The sequence below is a fragment of the Mesoplodon densirostris genome, chromosome 2, assembly GCF_025265405.1.
Source record: "Mesoplodon densirostris isolate mMesDen1 chromosome 2, mMesDen1 primary haplotype, whole genome shotgun sequence".
NCBI lineage: Eukaryota > Metazoa > Chordata > Mammalia > Artiodactyla > Ziphiidae > Mesoplodon > Mesoplodon densirostris.
Window position 1 is genome coordinate 164664941 of NC_082662.1, and position 19847 is coordinate 164684787.

At 41.8% G+C, this 19847-nt stretch overlaps 1 protein-coding gene across 2 annotated transcripts in view; it reads left to right on the forward strand.

The window, feature by feature from the left end:
- The first annotated feature begins 9514 nt into the window (after positions 1-9514).
- The window catches only part of SCYL3 (SCY1 like pseudokinase 3), a 40209-nt gene continuing 29876 nt past the window's right edge, over positions 9515-19847 (forward strand). For both annotated transcript variants that reach the window (XM_060091291.1, XM_060091292.1), the window contains exons 1-2: positions 9515-9963; positions 15139-15353. In XM_060091291.1, coding sequence (XP_059947274.1) covers positions 15189-15353 — 165 coding nt within the window. In that variant the 5' untranslated portion in view covers positions 9515-9963; positions 15139-15188. The remainder of the gene's footprint in view (positions 9964-15138; positions 15354-19847) is intronic.

A 19847-nucleotide genomic window follows, 5' to 3' on the forward strand; every position in this document is an offset into this window, starting at 1 on the left:
CCAGGGAAGCCCTGAGTCAGCTATTTTTAATTGGTCTTCTATCATTCAGAGTTTGATCAGAAAAACAGAACCACTCTGAGTGATATAGCATATGGAATTTATTACAGGAATTAGACTTTATATAATTGTGGGAACCAATAGAGAAGTCTATGAAAAACTGCTTCTTCTTAGTTGTGCAGGGTTTGAAGTTGCTATAGGTCAGCTGAACCAGCAGTTGGGAATGGAATAGAAAACACTCCCGGGGAGCAAATCTAGGCCTTAACTAAGGAACATTCCCTGACCCCAAAGTAAAAGGAATTAGCAAATGCGCCTGGCAGGATTTCAGATTTGCCATGAACCAACAATTCCCATTGCTCCCCTTTTTGACTAGGAGTGTCCTTTGTGGTTATCCTGTCCCTGTCTCACCACTGCATATTGGGTGGGAGTACAGGGGTGATGTGGCAGATAACTTATTTCAGTTCACAAGTCTCTGAATCAAGAGAAGCCATAATAGAGGAGAACCTGAAAATCACACCCAAGGAGCCTCATCCTCACCTGAATATGATTTTGATGAGAAGCTCCTGTACTTCAAGCCAGAGCCTAATGCCATAATGGTAGGTGACTTTTGGGGGGAAAATTAAGTATACTCTGTATGTGGACAGAGTATAAATAATGTGGCCATACGGCTATGTGTATTGATTGAAACAGATGGCCATGGTATTTTTCTGCTCCTCTCAACGTGAGACGGACTCTGTTTCTTCACTTCTTGAATTTGGGCTCACCTTGTATCTTGCTCTGACCAATACAATGTGGCAGAAATGATATGTGAGTTCTGGGGCCTGCACCTCAAGAAGGCTTGCAGCTCCTGCCTTTGCCCTTGTAGAATGCTCCCTGAGACTGACATGCTGTGAAAATACTTGGAACCCAAACATCCCAGCTGTCTCAGCTGAGCTGCCCACCCCAACCCTGCTGACATATCACCAAAACTCAGTTATGTGAGTGAACCCAAGTAAGTCCAGAAGAAGGACCTCCCAATCAACCAAAAAACTGAAAAATGATAAATTGATGTTGTTTTAAGCCTGTGAGTTTTGGGCTGATGTGGCCAATTGTGTTTTCCAGTGATGGCCCCTCTGATATATCCCATCCCACACGCTCGTCTAACAAAGTGATATTGACACTCCCCCCATCTAGTAATGGAGTCTATGTCCCCTCCCCTTGAGCCTGGGTTTCAACCAACTGCGTTAAGCCGAAGTGATGCTACATGACTTCCTAGGCTGTCATAAAAGTATTCACTTCTGCCTTGTTCTCTTGGAACCAGCTGTCATGCTGTGAGAGGGTCCAGCCACATGGAGAGGCCAGGTATAGGGGTTGCAGGAGATGGTCCCATCTGAGGTCCCTGCAGACAGGTAGGATCAACAGCTAGAGGTGAATAAGTCTTCAGAGGATTCCAGCCTCCCCCTGACCCCCTGCCCTCAAACCCCCACAGAGGACACCACATGAGCCAAGATGAGCTGCCCTGCCAAGCCCTACCCAAACCCTTACAGATTTGTGAGCAAAAAGAAAAATAATGTTGCTGTTTGAAGCTCTTAAATTTGTGATGGCTTGTTATGCAGCAATTGATAACTGATATAAATTGTATCAGAGAGTGATATATATAAAGGCCTATACAAATGCTTCAAATCACAAGTACTAAGACTTCCTTAAACCTTTCACTTTCTCTCCACATCTACTACCAGCACTAGTATTTTCCACAGATAGGAAGACTGTGAGTTCATGAGAGTTGTTACCTAAATGAAGAACAATCAGGAACAACACCATACCACCCTGTGGAGTGACTATTGTAATTCATTTCCCAGCAAAGTTAGCAATTCCTATAAATCATGATCTCTCAAGGCCATTTAGAAATATTCTAATTACCAGAGGTCCAACATACGGGGCTTTGCAGTATAAAATACTTGTGTGTGATCCTCATGACTGCTCAATATTGAAACCCTGCAGTTAATTAACTTGTGAGAAGAAATGTCTAGCACGCACTTAACTTCCTCTACTCTTTTCTCCTCCAGGCCTCTTAATCTTGTTTCGTTGGTAGTTTGGGGAACTGAAGTAAGTGAATCTGGAATCTGGAAGTTGGTAACTGCTACTTAAAAGCAGAATAAATACCTCTTATGAGGTCGGTTCTTTTTCCTCCTTACCTGCAAGTTACCAGCGTCTCAAGTCTGCTGTGTCATCAGCACTGGGCTAGGGCGTGATTGTGAAATTGAACCCCAGAGAGCATGAATATTATTGTTTGCACCAGATGGGATGTGGAGCTGCACATTAAGGCCTAGAGTCCAGGAGGGCAAGTTAAAGAGGCATTGAAACTTCTCAGTTTAGCTTAACTTTCAGGGCTCATTTATTTCCAATCCTGGGCCGAAGGAATCTATTTTAATTCAGTGATTTCAGAAAGAAGACCCCTAATTTTGGAAAGGAGCTCAAAGGGATCTTCAAACCCCAGAAATGCAGTGAAATACTTTGAAAATGGAAGCCCAGCCTATCAATCATATCTCATTGAAATTAGCTAAGTCTAACCACTTGCTTTGTTTTTTAACATTCCTAATGTTGTCTCTATGACTATCCCCAATTAATTTTCCTTTTTTTTTTTTTTTTTTTTTGCGGTACGCGGGCCTCTCACTGCTGTGGCCTCTCCCGTTGCGGAGCACAGGCTCCGGACGCACAGGCTCAGCGGCCATGGCTCACAGGCCCAGCCGCTCCGCGGCATGTGGGATCTTCCCGGACCGGGGCACGAACCCGTGTCCCCTGCATTGGCAGGCGGACTCTCAACCACTGCGCCACCAGGGAAGCCCTAATTTTCCATTTTTGTTACACTTGACTTTTAGTAACATAGAATATGACATAAGGCACCTACCGATACAGAGTTCCCTTTTGTTTACAACTGCTGACAACAACTTGATGAGTATGATATCCATCCTCCTTCATGTGCAGGTGTGTGCATGCTCACACATATTATATGGGCATTTTTAATTGAGAAAAAAATTCACACACCATAAAAGGCATCATTTTATAATGTACAGTTCAGTGGTTATTAATATAGTCATCAATTGTGCAACCATCACCACTACCTAATTCCAGAACATTTTCATCAACCTGAAAAGAAACCCTGTACCAATTAGCATTCACTCCCCATTCCCCTCTACCTCCAACCCATGGCAACCACTAATCTACTTTCTGTCTCTGTGGATTTACCTGTCCTGGATATTTCATATAAATGGAATCATAATATATGGGCTTTTGTGTTTGGCTTCTTTTACATAGAATAAAGTTTTCACAGTCCTGTATGTTCTAGTATGTGTCAGCACAGATCTTCCTCGACTTACCATGGGGTTACATCCGGATAAACCCATCGTAATTTGAAAATATCATAAGTGGAAAATATATTCGATGCACTTAACCTACTGAAGATCACAGCTTAGCCTAGCCTGCCTTAAACATGCTCAGAACACTTATATTAGCCTACAATTGGGCAAAATCATCTAACACAAAACCTATTTTATAATAAAGTGTTGAGTATCTCATGTAATTTATTGACTACTGTACTGATGTAAGACTACAAGAGCTTCCAATCGAAGTTTACATTTCAGTTCCTTATTCCTTTATTAAACTATCTTTAAAATTACAAAAGTAATCTATGCTCACTATATCACAAAAAACACAAAATATGCAGATATATCATAAAAAAAAAGTAATTCCATCTCCCTAACCCACACAGTGACTATCAAAACAGACTAGTATCTATCTTTCCACACTTCCATTCACCATTCATCAATAAATGCTTGTTGACAACCTACAATGAAGCTTAGAGCAATGAACGAAACAAAGATTATTTCCCTTGTGGAACTTATATTACAGCAGAGGAGAAAGAAGCCATTTAAATATAATTGTTTAAAAAGATAGAATGGGGTCTCTCAGGTAAATATGAGTCACACGTTCAGGCTTTGAAGCCCTAAGGCCATGGAAAGGCAAAGGTTCAAGAATGAAAGGAATGAGAACTCTGATGAAAAACGCCAGGCCCCCTGGGGTCTGGACCAGTCACAGAACAGCAATAACAGGATGTAATAGTGTTTGAATGTTTGACATGTGGTAGCCCTTTACATGCTTTACCTAATCTAACCCTCACAAACACAAGTAGGTACTACTTTAATCCTTATTTTGCAGCTGAGAACATGGAGGTTGAGTAAAATGAATTTGCCCAAGAATACTCCAGACAGTGAGCAGCAAAAGTGGGCTCAAACCAAGACCTGCTAACATTGGAGTCTGCCATATTGGAAGGAAATATGCAATAAGGTTGAAAATAGTCTTAGTGAGAGCAAAACAGGGAACTAGCTAGATGGGATCTGGTCAGAAAGTGGTGCTGTGATTTTGAAAATGATGCACAGTTGAGACTGTAGGGTATGACCTGAGAAAGGCTTGTGTTTCTCCCAGACACATCTCTGAAGGGTGGCCACAGATGGTCGTGCATACTAGATTCTAGTGTCTGGTCCTCAGCTTTGCTGGATTGGAATTGAGAGTTTGGACACCAGCTATGATCAAATTCTAGGAGAAAAAAAATAACAAACTCAAAAAAGACTGGTGCATATAAAAGCAAGAAGTAAGGGACTTCCCTGGTGGCGCAGTGGTTAAGAATCCACCTGCCAAAGCAGGGGACACAGGTTCAGTCCCTGGTCCTGGAAGATCCCATATGCTGCAGGGAAACTAAGCCTGTGCACCACAACTACTGAGTCTGCGCTCTAGAGTCCGCGAGCCACAACTACTGAGCCCGTGTGCCACAACTACTGAAGCCTGAGTGCCTAGAGCCCGAACTCCGCAACGAGAAGCCACTGCAATGAGAAGCCTGTGCACCGCAACGAAGAGTAGCCCCTGCTCGCGGCAACTAGAGAAAGCCTACGTGCAACAGTGAAGACCCAACACAGCAAAAAATAAATTTTAAAAAAAGGAAGAAGTAATTTATTAATTTACAAAGAGAAGTAGAACCAGAAAGTATGAATACCTAGTTAGCGTGCTCTCATGAGAGTGGCTCATATAGGCTCATGAGAGCTGACTGTTAAATGTTCAGAAATTTTGGAAGGCAGTTGTTAAACACAGCCATTGTTAAAAATTAAATTACATAAACTCATCATTAAATAGATTATATTTTTAAAAGTAAGAAAGACTAAGAACTCATCACTTAAAACTTATTTTACTATATTATATTATTATCTATGCTCAGAGGTTATTTACATCTTTTATAGCTCTATGATGGAAATACTATATAATGTTGGAGCACATTTCTTCCCAACTCTGCATTCAGTGATGTCATATTGGTACCTTGAAGTTGGCCATGGTGGGAGTATTTACACTATAGAAAACAGCAAATGCTACAAATCAGGGCTTTGTTTAATGTTTTGTTGATTGTCTAGAGTTAATAAAGTGATGAAGAATGTTACTAACAATGCAAATTAAACTTAAAAGTCTTTCTTGACCTACATTAGAAATTGAGGAAATATTCTTCTAGTATTCAAAAATATTATTGGTTTCAGCATAGAAGATAACTTACAACCAATATATGTCTTTCTTGTTTCATTTTCATCTTAACTGTTAATATAAATGAAAATAATAACCACCTTTCATATCAAAACTACACTCATTCACCAGTTGCAACCATGGGTGGACCATGAACACAAGAGTATGGCAAAAATCAATGAATGCATACTGTGGGAATCAACTGGTTATATGGGATCTACAGTAAAGAATATTATACATGGACAAAGACTCTTACACAGAGAGGCAGTAGTCTCTAAATTCATTTGTTCAGATACTGTGTTGTGTTACAGGTGTTTTTCTCTGGGTTGAGTGTAGCTGAAGCATACAGTATATCAGGATATTTACAACTTGATGAGACCATGATGCCCCAATTTTTATCTCCTGTCTAGGCCTCTGCAGTGATTCTTCAAACCTTTATAGCCATCAGCCGACTTGATAGCTCCACTTGAACGTTTAACAGGTTCTGCAAACTTGTTGTTGTTTCACCATGCATCCAATTGCTAGAGACAAACCCAAGGCAGCAACCTTGATCCCTTACTTCACTTCCTCTTACCAGCTAATACCATTCATTCTATGTCTTAGTGGGCTTGCACTGCCCAAACAAAATACCATAGACTCAGGGGCTTAAACATCAGACATTTGTATCTTCACAATTCTAGTGAGAGCTCTCTTCCTGGCTTGCAGATGACTGCCTTCTCACCCTGTCCTCATGTGGCAGAGATCGAGAGAGAGCATGCTCTCCGGTGTCTCTTCTTATAAAGGCACTAATCCCATTATGAGGATAACACCCTCATAACCTCATCTAACCCTAACTATTTACCAAAGGCCCATCCCCAAAGGGGGTTAGGGCTTCAATACATGGATTAGGGTTTAGGACTTCAATATCTAGATTTGGTGGTGGTAGTTGGGGGGTGGAGTTGGGGGTACACAGTTCAGTCCATAGCCCTCTATTCCAAAGTATACTTCTGACTACTTAAGACCATCTCTATTCCTTGTCCTGTAGCGCAAGTCACTATTATTCCCCACATAGACTATTGCTAAAGTCTCCTAACCTGTCTCCTTGCTGCTCTTCTCTCTTCTTTTGATCCATTCTCCATATAATGGCCAGTGTGAGTTTTTAAAACTGTAGACTAGATTGTTACTCTCTTGCTTAGAATCCTCAGTGGTTTCCAAAAATGCCTTCCCATGACCCTCAAGCCCCAGCCTGTCTTAGTGGCGTCTTCGTAAACGCTCTCCCCTTTACTTACTACACTCCAGCCACACTGGCCCTCTTCCTGTTCCTTAAATACATCAAGCTAGTTCCTGCCTTGGGATGTTTTCCGTTGCTGTCTCTGTGCCATAGATCTTCACATAATTATCATTCAGTGTTAGATCACACATCACCTTTTCAAAGAGGCCATCTTTGGAGATCCATCTAAAATAACTCCCTTCCCTCTCCTGTCTTCCCCCTTACCCTATTACTCTCTATCATATTGGGGTGGCAATATTGCATAATGGTTAAGAAAATGAAATCTGTAGGCAAACTACTCTATGCCATTACCAGCTGTGTGACTTTGGTCAGCTTTCCGTGCATAAGTTTTCTCATGGGTAAAGTGGGATTTATGTACAGCTTAAATGAATTAACGCACAGTAAATACTCAACACGTGTTAGCTGCTATTATTACCTTGTTTTATTTTTTTCATGGAATTTGCCATTATCTAAATTTATCTTTATTCATTTATATATAGTCTATCTCCCCCCTTATGGCCTCCCCCACCCGCCACCTCCCCTCCAAGACGTGAGGTCTGTGAGGGCAGGAAATTTATCTTGTTTTGTTTGCTGTGATATTTCCCCAGTCTCTAGAGCAGAGGCTGGCATATAGTGAGCACTTCTAAAGTATATGCTGACTAACTAAATGAATAAGAAACAATTGTCAGAAAAGCCTCAGAGTAACCAGGGAAGTGTAGAGTCATTTAGCTCATACTCAGCTTCACACACAGTAGATTGAAACTTATTTGTTGGTGGTGACACAGGGCACTTCAAAAAATGAAAGTAACATTCCTAGCACTAAGCTACTAACACCTCCTCAATCACTTAAAAAGAAAAGTTTTATTTGGGCCCCTCAAAGAACCCACTTTTCTGAAATGACTGTTATCATTTTCCTCCTTCTTTTCTTAGTGGTCAGCACCGGGCATGGCTCAGAAAAGGTGTGTCAAATATCTGTGGAATAAACATAGTCTGTAACATAAGGTTGTAAGTTCTATAACATTTGTATAGTGTTTACAGTTTACAAAGCAGGCCAATATCCCTTACAACATGGGTATCATGATGTCTGTGGTCGACTTTAAATTTCTTCAGGACAGTGTAATATTCTGTGTGGGTCATTTGGTTGAAGCTATGCCCTAGAAGCTGCTGGCATTCTAGTATTAGGAATCCACACTCCAGGAGTAGTTAGCTAGCATCATACCAGAAAGGTCACATTCCAGAGATGGAGCTACAAATAGTTTAGTCACCTTGATCTCTGATGACACCAGATGTTTTGCTAATTATCAGAGTGAGTGCCAGAAATGACTGTTGATTGGCAAAAATAACAGCTTATTAATTATCATGATGAATACTAGAGATGAGCTCTCAAAAGAATGCTCTCCACTCCTGAATAAACAGGGTGAGCACTAAAAATCCGAGTCCTCAGCCTTTGGAGATGCCATCTGAGGCTTCATCGCTATTGGTCCTGGCTCTACCACAGGTCTGGAAGATTTCTTGTTGCCAGATGCTGGCAGTAACTATGATGACAACAGAATCCTGCCTCTGCAGCCCTGTACTTCTGTTTCCCAACTTTCTAGTGCAAGGTGGTGGTCAAACCATTTACAACAGCACCCTCCAATACTGTAATCTTTATCTACATGTGAATTTTGAGCATTGCCATATGGTCAGTTTAAATTGTAAAACATACATATCAGATTTTGAAGACAGTACAAAAAATGTAAAATATCTCATTAATAATTTTTTTATTTTGGGTATGTGTTTAACTGACAACCTTCTGGCTATGTGTTAAAATATAATACTAAAATTGACCCCACCTCATTCTTTTTACTGTTTGTTGTTGTTGTTGTCGTTTTTGTTTTTTTGGCTGTGCCAGGTGGCCTGCAGGATCTTAATTCCCCCACCAGGGATGGAAGCCATGCCCCCTTGCAGTGTGTGCTCAGAGCCTTAACCACTGGAACACCAGGGAAGCCCCTCTTTTTACTGTTTTAAATATGACTACCAGAAAATTTTAAATTACATTATGTGGCTCAAATTGTATTTCTATAGGAAAGTGCTGACCTAGGATGGAGAGCTCGACTTCCAACAAGCTAATAGGACAGATTAACTACTATTTGTGCCTGCTTTCTAATAAATATTCATTTCTGAATAAGGGACAAAATTGGGTTTGATATTTGCTTTCACTTAATCTAGTGAAGAAATTGTGGGATCCTTATCCATACTGTAACAGACCAGGAAGAATTTAAAACTTTTAGGTGATCAAATGATTTAGGTCAGCTGTGAACTGTGAGCTTGTAAAAGCATTAAATAGTAGCGATGACTACTACTAAGCTCATATACAAGATAACAGAGAAAATATACTGGGCTTGAGCCATGTAGTTTTAAAATTTTCACGTATATTCATTCTATTTGCACAACACCCTATTAAGTAGAAACCATCAACATTAATAATAAGTACTATTAATATTAATAGTCCCAATTTGAGTCTCCGCTGGTTTAAGCGTAACTTCAGATTCCCCATTTGAAAGGGGTTCAGCTGGAATCACTTCTACCTCTGCCAGCTTCAGCAGCGGATTCGTACGACTTCCGCCTATGCAGCGCAGCCAATCAGGGCTGCGGGGTGAGCGACGTCACGCTCCCAAAAGTCCTCGCCAATTCCCAGAGTACTCCTATTCTCCGTCCTGCCCCTTTTCTATTTGTCAGAGGCGACCGGCGGCCATTTTAGGTTCGGGCGGAAATCCAGTTAAGACCGTGCGGTTAAAAGCCTGAAAATTAAAATCAAGGCAAACTCGCACGTTCAACTCAGAGCCCAAGAAAAGAGATATCTTCACTGACCAACTAGGCGGCTGGGGACAGAGAGTGAACCGCTGGGCCGGCACCGCCGCCCATACTCAAGATGGCACCGGCCTGAGAATCACCGGCGAGGCCGCCCCATCTCAGTTCCGGGTTCTTTCGCCCCAGTGGTGGCGTTGTAGGGCTGAAGGCTGGCATCCTGTCCGGCTTCCGGACCCGTCTCTATGGTGCCGGAGAGACCGGACCTCAGAAGATTGTGGGTGTAGTGGCCAGAGTATCACTGGGGAGGCGAGGGTGGTTGGTGTCAACAGGGGGCGAAAAGGGGACCGAAGCTAAGCTCCTCGGCCGCCTCCCCCGCCGCCCTCCCGCAGGTAACAGAGAGCCCCGCGCTGCGTCCTCCGTCAGTGGGGGCCTGGGCCGGTGGGGAGGGGGCCGGGCCGGGAGCGAGGCGCCGGGGGGGCGCGGGTAGGGAACGCGCGCCCCGCTCGCGGGTCCGCGCTTGGGGCCCGCTCGGGGGCGAACTCGGCGTGGCGTCGCTGCCGGTTGAGCTCTGCTCCCCACCTCCGCGCAGTCTCCCTCAGCTTTTTGCGGGGCGCCCTGTTAACCTGTGCTTCGCGGGCGACCCCCGCTCGGGGCGGCGCTGGCGGCCGGAGCTGTCGAAGGAAGCCGCGGAGCCCGGCCTCGCGGGCAGGTGTGGAAGGTGAGGGGCTAGCTAAGCGGGAGCGCCGCCACCGCCCCTCAGAGACCCCAGGGAGTCGCGGTCGGACCCCCGCTGGCCCCCAACCCCCGCGCCCGGGCCGTCCTCCTCGCCGCGGGGAGGGCGAGTGTGTGCGGCGGGGCCGAGCCGCGGGGAGCCTGGGGTTGCGCCCGCGCTGGGCTGCTGCCTTCATTCTCGATCCGAGACCAGTGCCAGGCCCCCAGAGGCCCAGCTGGTTCCTGTCTTTGGGTAGTGCATTTTGTTTAGAATGAAGATGAAACAGTTCTGGGGAAATCGTATGTAGGAAGCCGTGTGAATACTCAGAGTTGGGTCCTGAATTTTGGAATCCCTGTTACTGCTCTTTTTAAGGACCCGTGTGCATACCCACATAAGATCCCATGTCTTAGCAGAAATCATACTTAGTTCTTTCGGTACGCAAACGCTTCATAATGTATTGCCAGACTGAGTTCAATATAGGGAATATATACGTGAAACAGATCAAACTAAAGGGCCCGAAGTCATGTTATCACTAGATAACGAAATACCAGTCAATACCGGGTGTCCTTTGAACTCACGGTGCAAGCCCTTATCGTCGGAACTTCCAAGCTGAGGGAGCTAGGATAATGATCATCTCGATTACTTGCTGGAAAAGAAGAGAGGAAGAGAGAGTTCCCCAGAGGACACTGATTTCTTAGTTTAGTGTATGAGTTGCCCAGTGACCTAGACGAGGGCTTTTAATCCCACAGGTGGCCCAGAAACTTGATGTGCTGCCCAAGGAAGCAAAAGGATGGAGGAAGATAGGTGAACAACATTTTAAAGACCATGATGCGTATTCAAGTCAGAAACTGTGTACCCCACATTTTATTATAGAGAGTGGAGATGGTAAATTCTGCAAAATACCCGTGCTAATATTAAAATATCCTTTTCTGCCTTTTTGTGACTTTTTAATTTCAAAGTTAAACGATTTGGTGTTTTCCCCTTTACTCCTTAAAACAAAAAAAGATAGTATTTTGGAAGTCCAGGTGTTACTGTTTATCAGTATTACATTTCAGTAAGTCCATTTAGCTGAATTATCATTTTTAAAGCACTGTTGATAGCAACTGTTTTTGTGCCTCTTAGGGTACAGTTTTGTGAAGTTAAGAATTACTGCTTTAAGACCATCAGATTGCAGTCAACAGCACATCTTTTTATTTCCCCCCTAATGAAGTTTGCACTGGACATAGGCTATAACCCAGCTACTCTGTAAGCGTTGCACGGATGGTATCAGTAGACTTCTGTCAACATTAATCATGCTTTCAAACCAATAAAATGTCGGTCTTTTGAGTTCTCACAAGGAAGGGGTTCATTCCTTTCAATTTTTAAGTGGCATTTCTTGGGGTCTTAGACCCAAATACATACTGCTAAGAAAAACTGCCAGTTTTAACCTCTTCCTAAAGCTTTTATAACCCTAATTTGTTAATGATCTTATAGTGGAATTCAGAATATTAAATGAAAGGTTAATAGGTGTTGTAAGGCCCAGTATTCCCACAAAAGGTATTTTGCTATTTGGAAGTGACTAAGTTCATTGAATGCCCATTGCTGTACCTCTGCTGACTGCCATTCATTCAGCCAGGGCCTGCCCCTGACTCTTGGGACCATTTTATCTCCTTTGGAGAGTAATATTAAAGCTAAGTGAATGGCATGATTTTCTGCCAATAAGATTATTTTCTTGCAGCAATTCCTTATGTGTGGATTTTGGAAAGCTGTATTTTGTGGCTAAGAGAGAAGGAAGTTAGACTAGCTTCAGATATACACTTTTCGAAGTAGCACTTCTCTAGCGCCTTCCTTTAGTCTGACTGGTTTTTCAGACAAGAGGAGTTAAAAAGAACTCCTGCTTGTGAAATGGCAGTTGGTTTCAAAGAACATGGACCCATTCAGGCTACCTCAGGTGTGCCTCTGGCTACCCATGATTGTAAGGATGGCAGTGAGGCAGTGGATTTGAAGCTGGGCTTCTTGTAGCCTGGAGGTGGAGTAGTAATGTGACGCTCTAAATCTAAGTTACTCTCCCAGTGTTTGCTTTTCCTTCTCCTGCTGCCAGCTGGCTTCCTCTGTACTTGCCAGGTTTCTGCTTTTACATGGCTTTGGCTTGCCATAGCCCTGACTCTACCTTATGGCATCCTTTTACCTTCAGCTGTGCTGCTAACAGACAAAAATATCTCACGTTCATTCAGATTCCTGGGGCAGACAGTGATTGTCCAGCTTAGCTCTTCATCCAGGTCATGGGTCCTAGAGATGACCAATGTGTGATTTGACTGCCCTTTGGCCCAGGGTAGGCACCTGACCCATAATGTGTGCCCAAGAAGAAGGCAGGTGGTAAACATGACCCTCCCGACTGGGGTGGGAGTGGGAGGTTGCTGCAAGCACCACACCATCTCCAGAATAGGGGAATTAATGGTAGTTGTTCTCCAAGATCCTACATAAATGCTAATTTTATTTGTAGTCCCAGTAGAAAGGTGAGTGTTACGTACACAGGTGACCCTTGAACGACATGGGTTTGAACCAAACACGTCCATTTATACGCAGATTTTTTTCAGTAAGTATGCACTGCAGTACTTCACGATCTGCATTTAGTTGAATCCCCTGCGTTGGTTGAATCCTTAGATGTGGAACTGCAGGTGTGGAGGATCAACTGTAAAGTTATACTCACATTTTTGACTGAGAGGGTGTTGGTGCCTTAACCCCTGCGTTTTTTAAGGGTCAACTGTAGTTGAGATACTTTTTAATACTGTTTTTCGTTTGTTTGGTTTTTTACTTCTATCATTCTTAAGAAAGAGAAATTGCTTGGTAGGTAGGAACTCAGTGAATTTGTTACAAATCCAGCTTAGTTCTTATCCTCAGAAACATTCTTGGGTTTAAAAAAAAAACACATCAATTTTAGGTAGTTTTAGCCCTTATACATGTTGTGTTCCTTATTCAGTGACTTTTTGTGACTTTTTAATTTCAAAGTTAAACGATTTGGTGTTTTCCCCTTTACTCCTTAAAACAAAAAAAAGATAGTATTTTGGAAGTCCAGGTGTTACTGTTTATCAGTATTACATTTCAGTAAGTCCATTTAGCTGAATTATCATTTTTAAAGCACTGTTGATAGCAACTGTTTTTGTGCCTCTTAGGGTACAGTTTTTTTTTGTGCCTCTTAGGGTACAGTATATGGGTCTGTAGGCCCTTGAAATTCTCTGTTTGGGGTATCTGTTTTGAGCAGCATTACATACTCCGGTAACCTAGTAAGCGTTGTATGGAACTTCACCAAAGTGGAAAAAAATCCAAATAGAAGGTCAGTATATAATGATTCTTGGGTTTATATTTACCCAAAGGATACAGATTTTAAACTGAATTTTTTAAAAGATCCACATAGAATTTTGGGCTGTTTTTTAGAACTAGCAACTTGTTTCCCACACTGCCAGAGTTGGTAAGAACTCTTTTTATCTTTTATTTTTTAAACAATGGTAAAGCCAGAACTGAAAACTGCCACGAACTTTTCAGATGTGTTGTCTGGCCTATACAGGTTTAAAAATATTTGAGCCAATGTTGGAAAATAGGAAATTTCCACATAACTATTCAGGCTCGTGGCTCTTTATGTTAAATGGTGTGACCTGCCAACTCTGAAATGGCAGTCCTGGTTGGAACCTTGTGATGGTGGCTCCCGTCAGAGTGCAAGCCCAGTCAGTAGGTGCCTGTGCACACAGTAGGCCTTTTGCTGTTCCACCAATACTGCTGCACTGCTGTGCATTGTCTTTTGTAATCATGTGAGTTTGTAACCCTGTTGTAAAGAAAGATATGCTCTTTTATGGAAGATTTGGGAGGTGCAGGCAAATGTATGTCTATGTTTGTGTATATATGTGAATCATCCATGATCTGATGCCCACAACAAACCTCTGTTAATACTTTACATATTTTTTCTAGTGTGTGTGTGTGTGTGTGTGTGTGTATGCATGTGTATGTATATATATAGATAGCTATAGCTATAGATCACTCATCACTATAATCATAATCCAAATACTGAATATATCCATTCTCCCCAAAGTTTCCTTATACTCCTTTGTAATCCTTTCCTCTCCTGTGGCCCCTCTAACTGCCCTCAACCCAGGCAACCACTGATCTATTTTCTGTCATTATATAGTAGTTTGCATTTTCTGGAATCTCATGTACGTGTGGGTTGTCTTTTTAACATTTGAGATTATGCAATTTTGCGTTTTCCCCTCTTTAGCCTAACTCTGAAGACAGTTAACGGGATTGTACTTTTTCTGATGTTTATTGTCATTTGCGTTCAATGAGTAGTCTGTTTCCTTTCCCATTAGTCCACAGGTGTTTTAGTGTTTTCTTGGTTTATATGCACTCTCCATTTGTTAACATGTTTTTCATCATTGTTAGAAATATTCTCCAGTTCGTATTGTTTTCCTTAGAATTGTAGGTTATTTTAGACATGCAGAAGCTCATCATCTTTGAGTGATCGAGTTTTGCAGCACTTTGCTCTGCGAGGCAGGACATGAGTGGCTTTACGGAGCAGGAGAGCTCTTACTCTGTATTTGATCGCGTTTCCACTGCGACGGTTCTGCGTGTGCGCAGTGGGGGGTTGGGAGCAGCGGCAACCGCGCGTGTCTGTTTGGTTAAGTGTATTTTCTCTAGAGCTGAAAGTTGTTAATTGACAAGCATTGCAGGTAACTTGCTGAACATTTACTGTTTCTGTTGTCAAACGGCCTACTTTATGAGGGTTGTAGGAACTAGTAGGTTTGAGTGCCTGGGTCTGGGTGCTCGGCTGTCTCTGCCTCATGTCTCAGATAGAGACTCAATGTTAGGAAATGTTTTCTTTCAGGTCTGCTTGGCTTTGAGGAGCTGCAGCACCCCTGCGTCACGGCCTAAGGGATGGGCTCAGAGAACAGCGCTTTGAAGAGCTATGCCCTGAAGGAACCACCGTTCACCTTACCCTCTGGACTTGCTGTTTACCCCGCTGTATTGCAGGATGGCAAACTGGCTTCGGTTTTTGTGTATAAGAGAGAAAACGAAGACAAGGTTAATAAAGCTGCCAAGGTACTGTAATAGGTGACTACCTAATAGTTAGTACTTTTTACTGTCGTCTTGTTTTCTATTAAAATATGAAATTAATAAACTTCAAAGGGGGTAGGTCATAAGGAATAATATTTTTATTCATGTCCTTTAAAAATATAGTTGCCCTTACTTCACGGGAATGTCTCCAACTTGCACGACAAAGTCAAGTACCATAGGTAAGCCAAAGGCTTTATGCAACTCAGCGTGATATCTCTTATCATCCTATTTTATTTTTTTTAGTGAGAAAGTTTGGGAGGTGATTTTACATGGCTCATAGAAGATAAAGGGACTTTAGCTTAGCAAAAATGCTCTTAAGTATGGATAACATATTAATTGGTGTATTGATGATGGACCTGGAAATGAAATATTTTAGGAACTGTAGCTACTGTTTTTTCTTTTCCTGAGGCATTGTGATGCTCCCAGAAAGAAGGTGAAACTGGAATGTGGGACTGGATGCCCCGGAAGGAATGTGACCTTGGCTAGAGCGTTAGCTTCTGGTGGCTTCAGTTTCCACCTGCCTCACACCTCCTAAGCGCTCCTCCCGGTAAAGGGTGCCAGTGCCATGCTGGCTGACCTGCTGTCAGGGGACCCTGGCCTCTTATTAGAAAAAGTGATTCCTCTTTGGAATATAATTCAAGAATACAGCCCTAGGTGTCTTTTCAAATTTAGTGAAAACAAAGGTATTAGGTGATATTTCCTTGGATAGCTAGCTGCTTCTTTGGGTATTCAGGCATTCAGATTATCTTCAGGAAGGTTCTAAAAAGGCACGCATTAATTAACTCTTCGTTGTTTACTATGGCAGGCATACTTTTCAGATTGATTTGGTATCTTTATTTTGTTAGAGTTATGATCTATATACCTTGAGTCACTTTGTACTATCAACAAGAATGAAACATTGATATCTATTTCATAGGTCTGTTTAAATGGTTTGTACCTTTTTTATGATTATAAAGGGCTATGTTATAATATGTAATATTAGTAATATAATTTTGGCATTTTGTTTGTCACACCGGTTCATTATTTGATGTCTCTGATGAGGCATGAAGTTAACCGTTGTAAGGTGGTTCCTGAGGAAAACGTTCCTCTCAGGATGCATTTTCCATTAATGGACTGTGATAAAAAGTGTAGCTGGCCGTTGTATTGCTAAGTAATTGTGCTTTTTGGTAAGACTACGTGTTTGTCTCTTTTCCATCCCAACTAGGAATTGTTAATAATTTTTTATTGTGATTTTGCAAAAGGTAAAATGCCTTGCCTCCCTGTCTTATTAACTGTATGTACAGTTAATATGTGACATACTTCCTGTTATTTTCATCTGATAAGATTGCACTTTTTTTAGTAATAATTTAGAGCAACTGTTACTCGTAAAGTACTAGTGATTTACAATTCTTAGGGTTTTTTTCATAAGACCATAAGATTATTGAAAATTACATTAATCTTTATGGTGCATGTACCAAGAAAGTAGAACAACACAGGTCAGAAAGGTTCTAAAGGAAAAAAACAAAGACCTGTGCTCAATGTTTGAGGACTTCCGTGCTGTAGGAATTGCAGAGCCTGAGAGGGAGGACTTTTTCCCCCTTGGTATCTGTGCATACTCTTCTGAGCCATGACTGAGCATTTTCAAGTAGTTCATACTTGTCTCTCATGTTCTTCAGGCCATTATGTGGCTTTGAATACCTGAGCCATGAATCTGAGAAATTTGAAATGGCAACAAAACGATAAGGAGTTTAGACGTAGGTTACAGTACTTGAGAAATGTATGGCGTTGCGTCAGGTTTTAGGAACTTGATTTCCGAGACACCTGAAGTATTAAGACACCATGGGTAGCTTGCCTCACTTTCTCTAGAGTTCAGGCTCCTAGTTCTACCACTGATAGTTCTAATGACCATTTCAAGCAGGTATGGCAGTGTTTTCCTTACCAAATATTGTTAGGTAGCGATTATAGTCTTCCTCCACTGTTGTAAATAAAAAATAACAATCACAGCACACTGTTCAACCTCTGAAAAAAGACGAAATGCAAGTATAACCTTTGGCCACAAAACAACATCAGAAATACTTCAAGTCCATCATATCTTCTCATCTTATCTTGAATTCATTCGCTACAATAGTATAACTTTCTCACTGGTGATTACGACTCATTTCTAACCAATAGCCTATAAGGAATGATAAATCCTGAGGCAGAACTTGGTTACTGTGGTTTGCTATAATATAATCTAAGTGCTTAGTTAGGGCTTCATGGTGGGTACAGGCTCAAAGAATGATTCCTGAGTGTCTTTATACCAAGCAGCCACATCGGAGTAGATATATGGATGCTATGTCAGGGCTCTGTTTAGTGCCGTAGGAGACATTATGCTCTTCTCCATGATGGGTTCAGGCTGCTTTGTGGAAAGGTTGGTCAACATATTTGAGAACCACATTGTGTGGGCACGAGAAAGAAATAGAAGGGATGAATGCTGTGCTTGCGTTCTGTTTGGAAAATGCTTTCCTGCTCTTCCTTAAGTTGACGTTTTCCTTCTGTTCCTCTCCCTCTCCAGCCCTTTTCTATGCTATTTACAACCCTCATTCCAGTAAATCAACTTCCCTACATCGTCAGCTTTTAAAAAAATGATTTCCTTCCCCTCATGATCAAAACCTGGTTCTCTTACAAGGCTTCTGAGCGTCAGCTGCTCAGAAGAACTTGGGAAGTATCCCTCCTCCCTCAGGTGTGATAGGGTCTCCAGGGGGAACTGGCCCTTTGCCAGCTCCCACCACAGTTTTCAGACTTCACAGTCTCATCCTTTTTTCTCTAAATATCTGTCAGAGCCTCTTGTCTGAACTCCAGATCTATATTTCCACCTGCCTATTGAATATCTCCACCTGGGTATTCCAGCAGCACCCAAATGCAGGCTTTCCCAACATAGAAATCTTTTTTTTTAACTTTTTATTTTATATCTAAGTATAGCCGATTATCAATGTTGCGATAATTTCAGGTGCACAGCAAAGGGACTCAGCCATACATATCCGTGTATCCATTCTCCCCCAAACTCCCCTCCCATCCAGGCTGCCACATAACACTGAGCAGAGTTCCCTGTGCTATACAGTAGGTCCTTGTTGGTTATTTATTTTAAATATAACAGTGTGTACATGTCATCCCAAACTCCCTAACTATCCCTTCCCACCACCCCGCCCCCGGTAACCATAAGTTCTCTTAAGTCTGTGAGTCTGTTGCTGTTTTGTAAATAAGTTCATTTGTATCATTTCTTTTCCGATTCCGCATATAAGGGATATCGTATTATATTTCTGTTTCTCTGTCTGACTTCACTCAGTATGACAATTTCTAGGTCCATCCATGTTGCTGCAAATGGCATTATTTCATTCTTTTTAATGGCTGAGTAATATTCCACTGTATATATGTACCACATCTTCTTTATCCATTCCTCTGTCGATGGACATTAAGGTTGCTTCCATGTCTTGGCTGTTGTAAACAGTGCTGCAATGAACATTGGGGTGCATGTATCCTTTTGGACCATGTTTTTCTCCAGATACATGTCCAGGAGTGGGATTGCAGGGCCATATGGTAGCTCTGTTTTTAGTTTTTTAAGGAACAACGTAGAATTCTTTATTCCTTTCCCTTTCTGCATTTTATTCCTAGTTTATGATCTAACCTACAGGCAGTGGGCATTTAAAGACAGAGCATACTTACCATCTTTATCTCAGATTTGCATCTTAGGGGTACAAGGAAGAATATTTCTCCCTGAAGATTCTTGCCCTCTAGTATAGGCATCTTGTTATTTTGTCATTATTTCTTTAATAGAGTAAAATTAAGGCTCTCTCCCTGTCTTAAAACTTGCAAGTGAATTTGAGCTATAGTTAAGAACTACTACTTTTTGTTGTTTTCAAAGTGAAGTAGCAAATTAGAGGTAGAATGGTGATGAAAAGTTAAGCCCCTAAGGCTTGAATTAGTTCTCTGGGTAGCTGAGTCATAACTGATTCCTGAAAAGTAGGGATAGTTTATTTTCAAGACTAGAGTCACACACTTAACATCTCTGTGTGGGCATAGATAAGTATACATATTGGCACATTATCTAGTACTACTCATATTTAATAATAAAAGTCCTTACTCAGAATCCTTTTTCAAAGACCAGCACCTAGTACAGTGAATGAGATGTGATAGGCATTCAGTAACTTTGGGACAAATGCTTTCAAGTCACTCTCATCTGACAACAGTCACCTTTCTCCACCAGAACAAGAGCCATTTATGTCTTTAATTGATGTTCATTGAGAAAATATCCTAGTTACAGTTAGCAAACACCTCTTGTTGTTCCCTCTGTTCTTTGGAGCAGCAGAAGCTTGGATCTGTTTGATTAGTAACTGCTAACCTTTCCTGTGAATCTGTGCATAATTTTTGCATAACATGGTGTGTGCCAAAGGGGAGTGACAAGTAAGGTTTTTGCTAAGTTAAGAGCTTTGTTCAGAATCATGCCAGAGTTATACCGTTCTT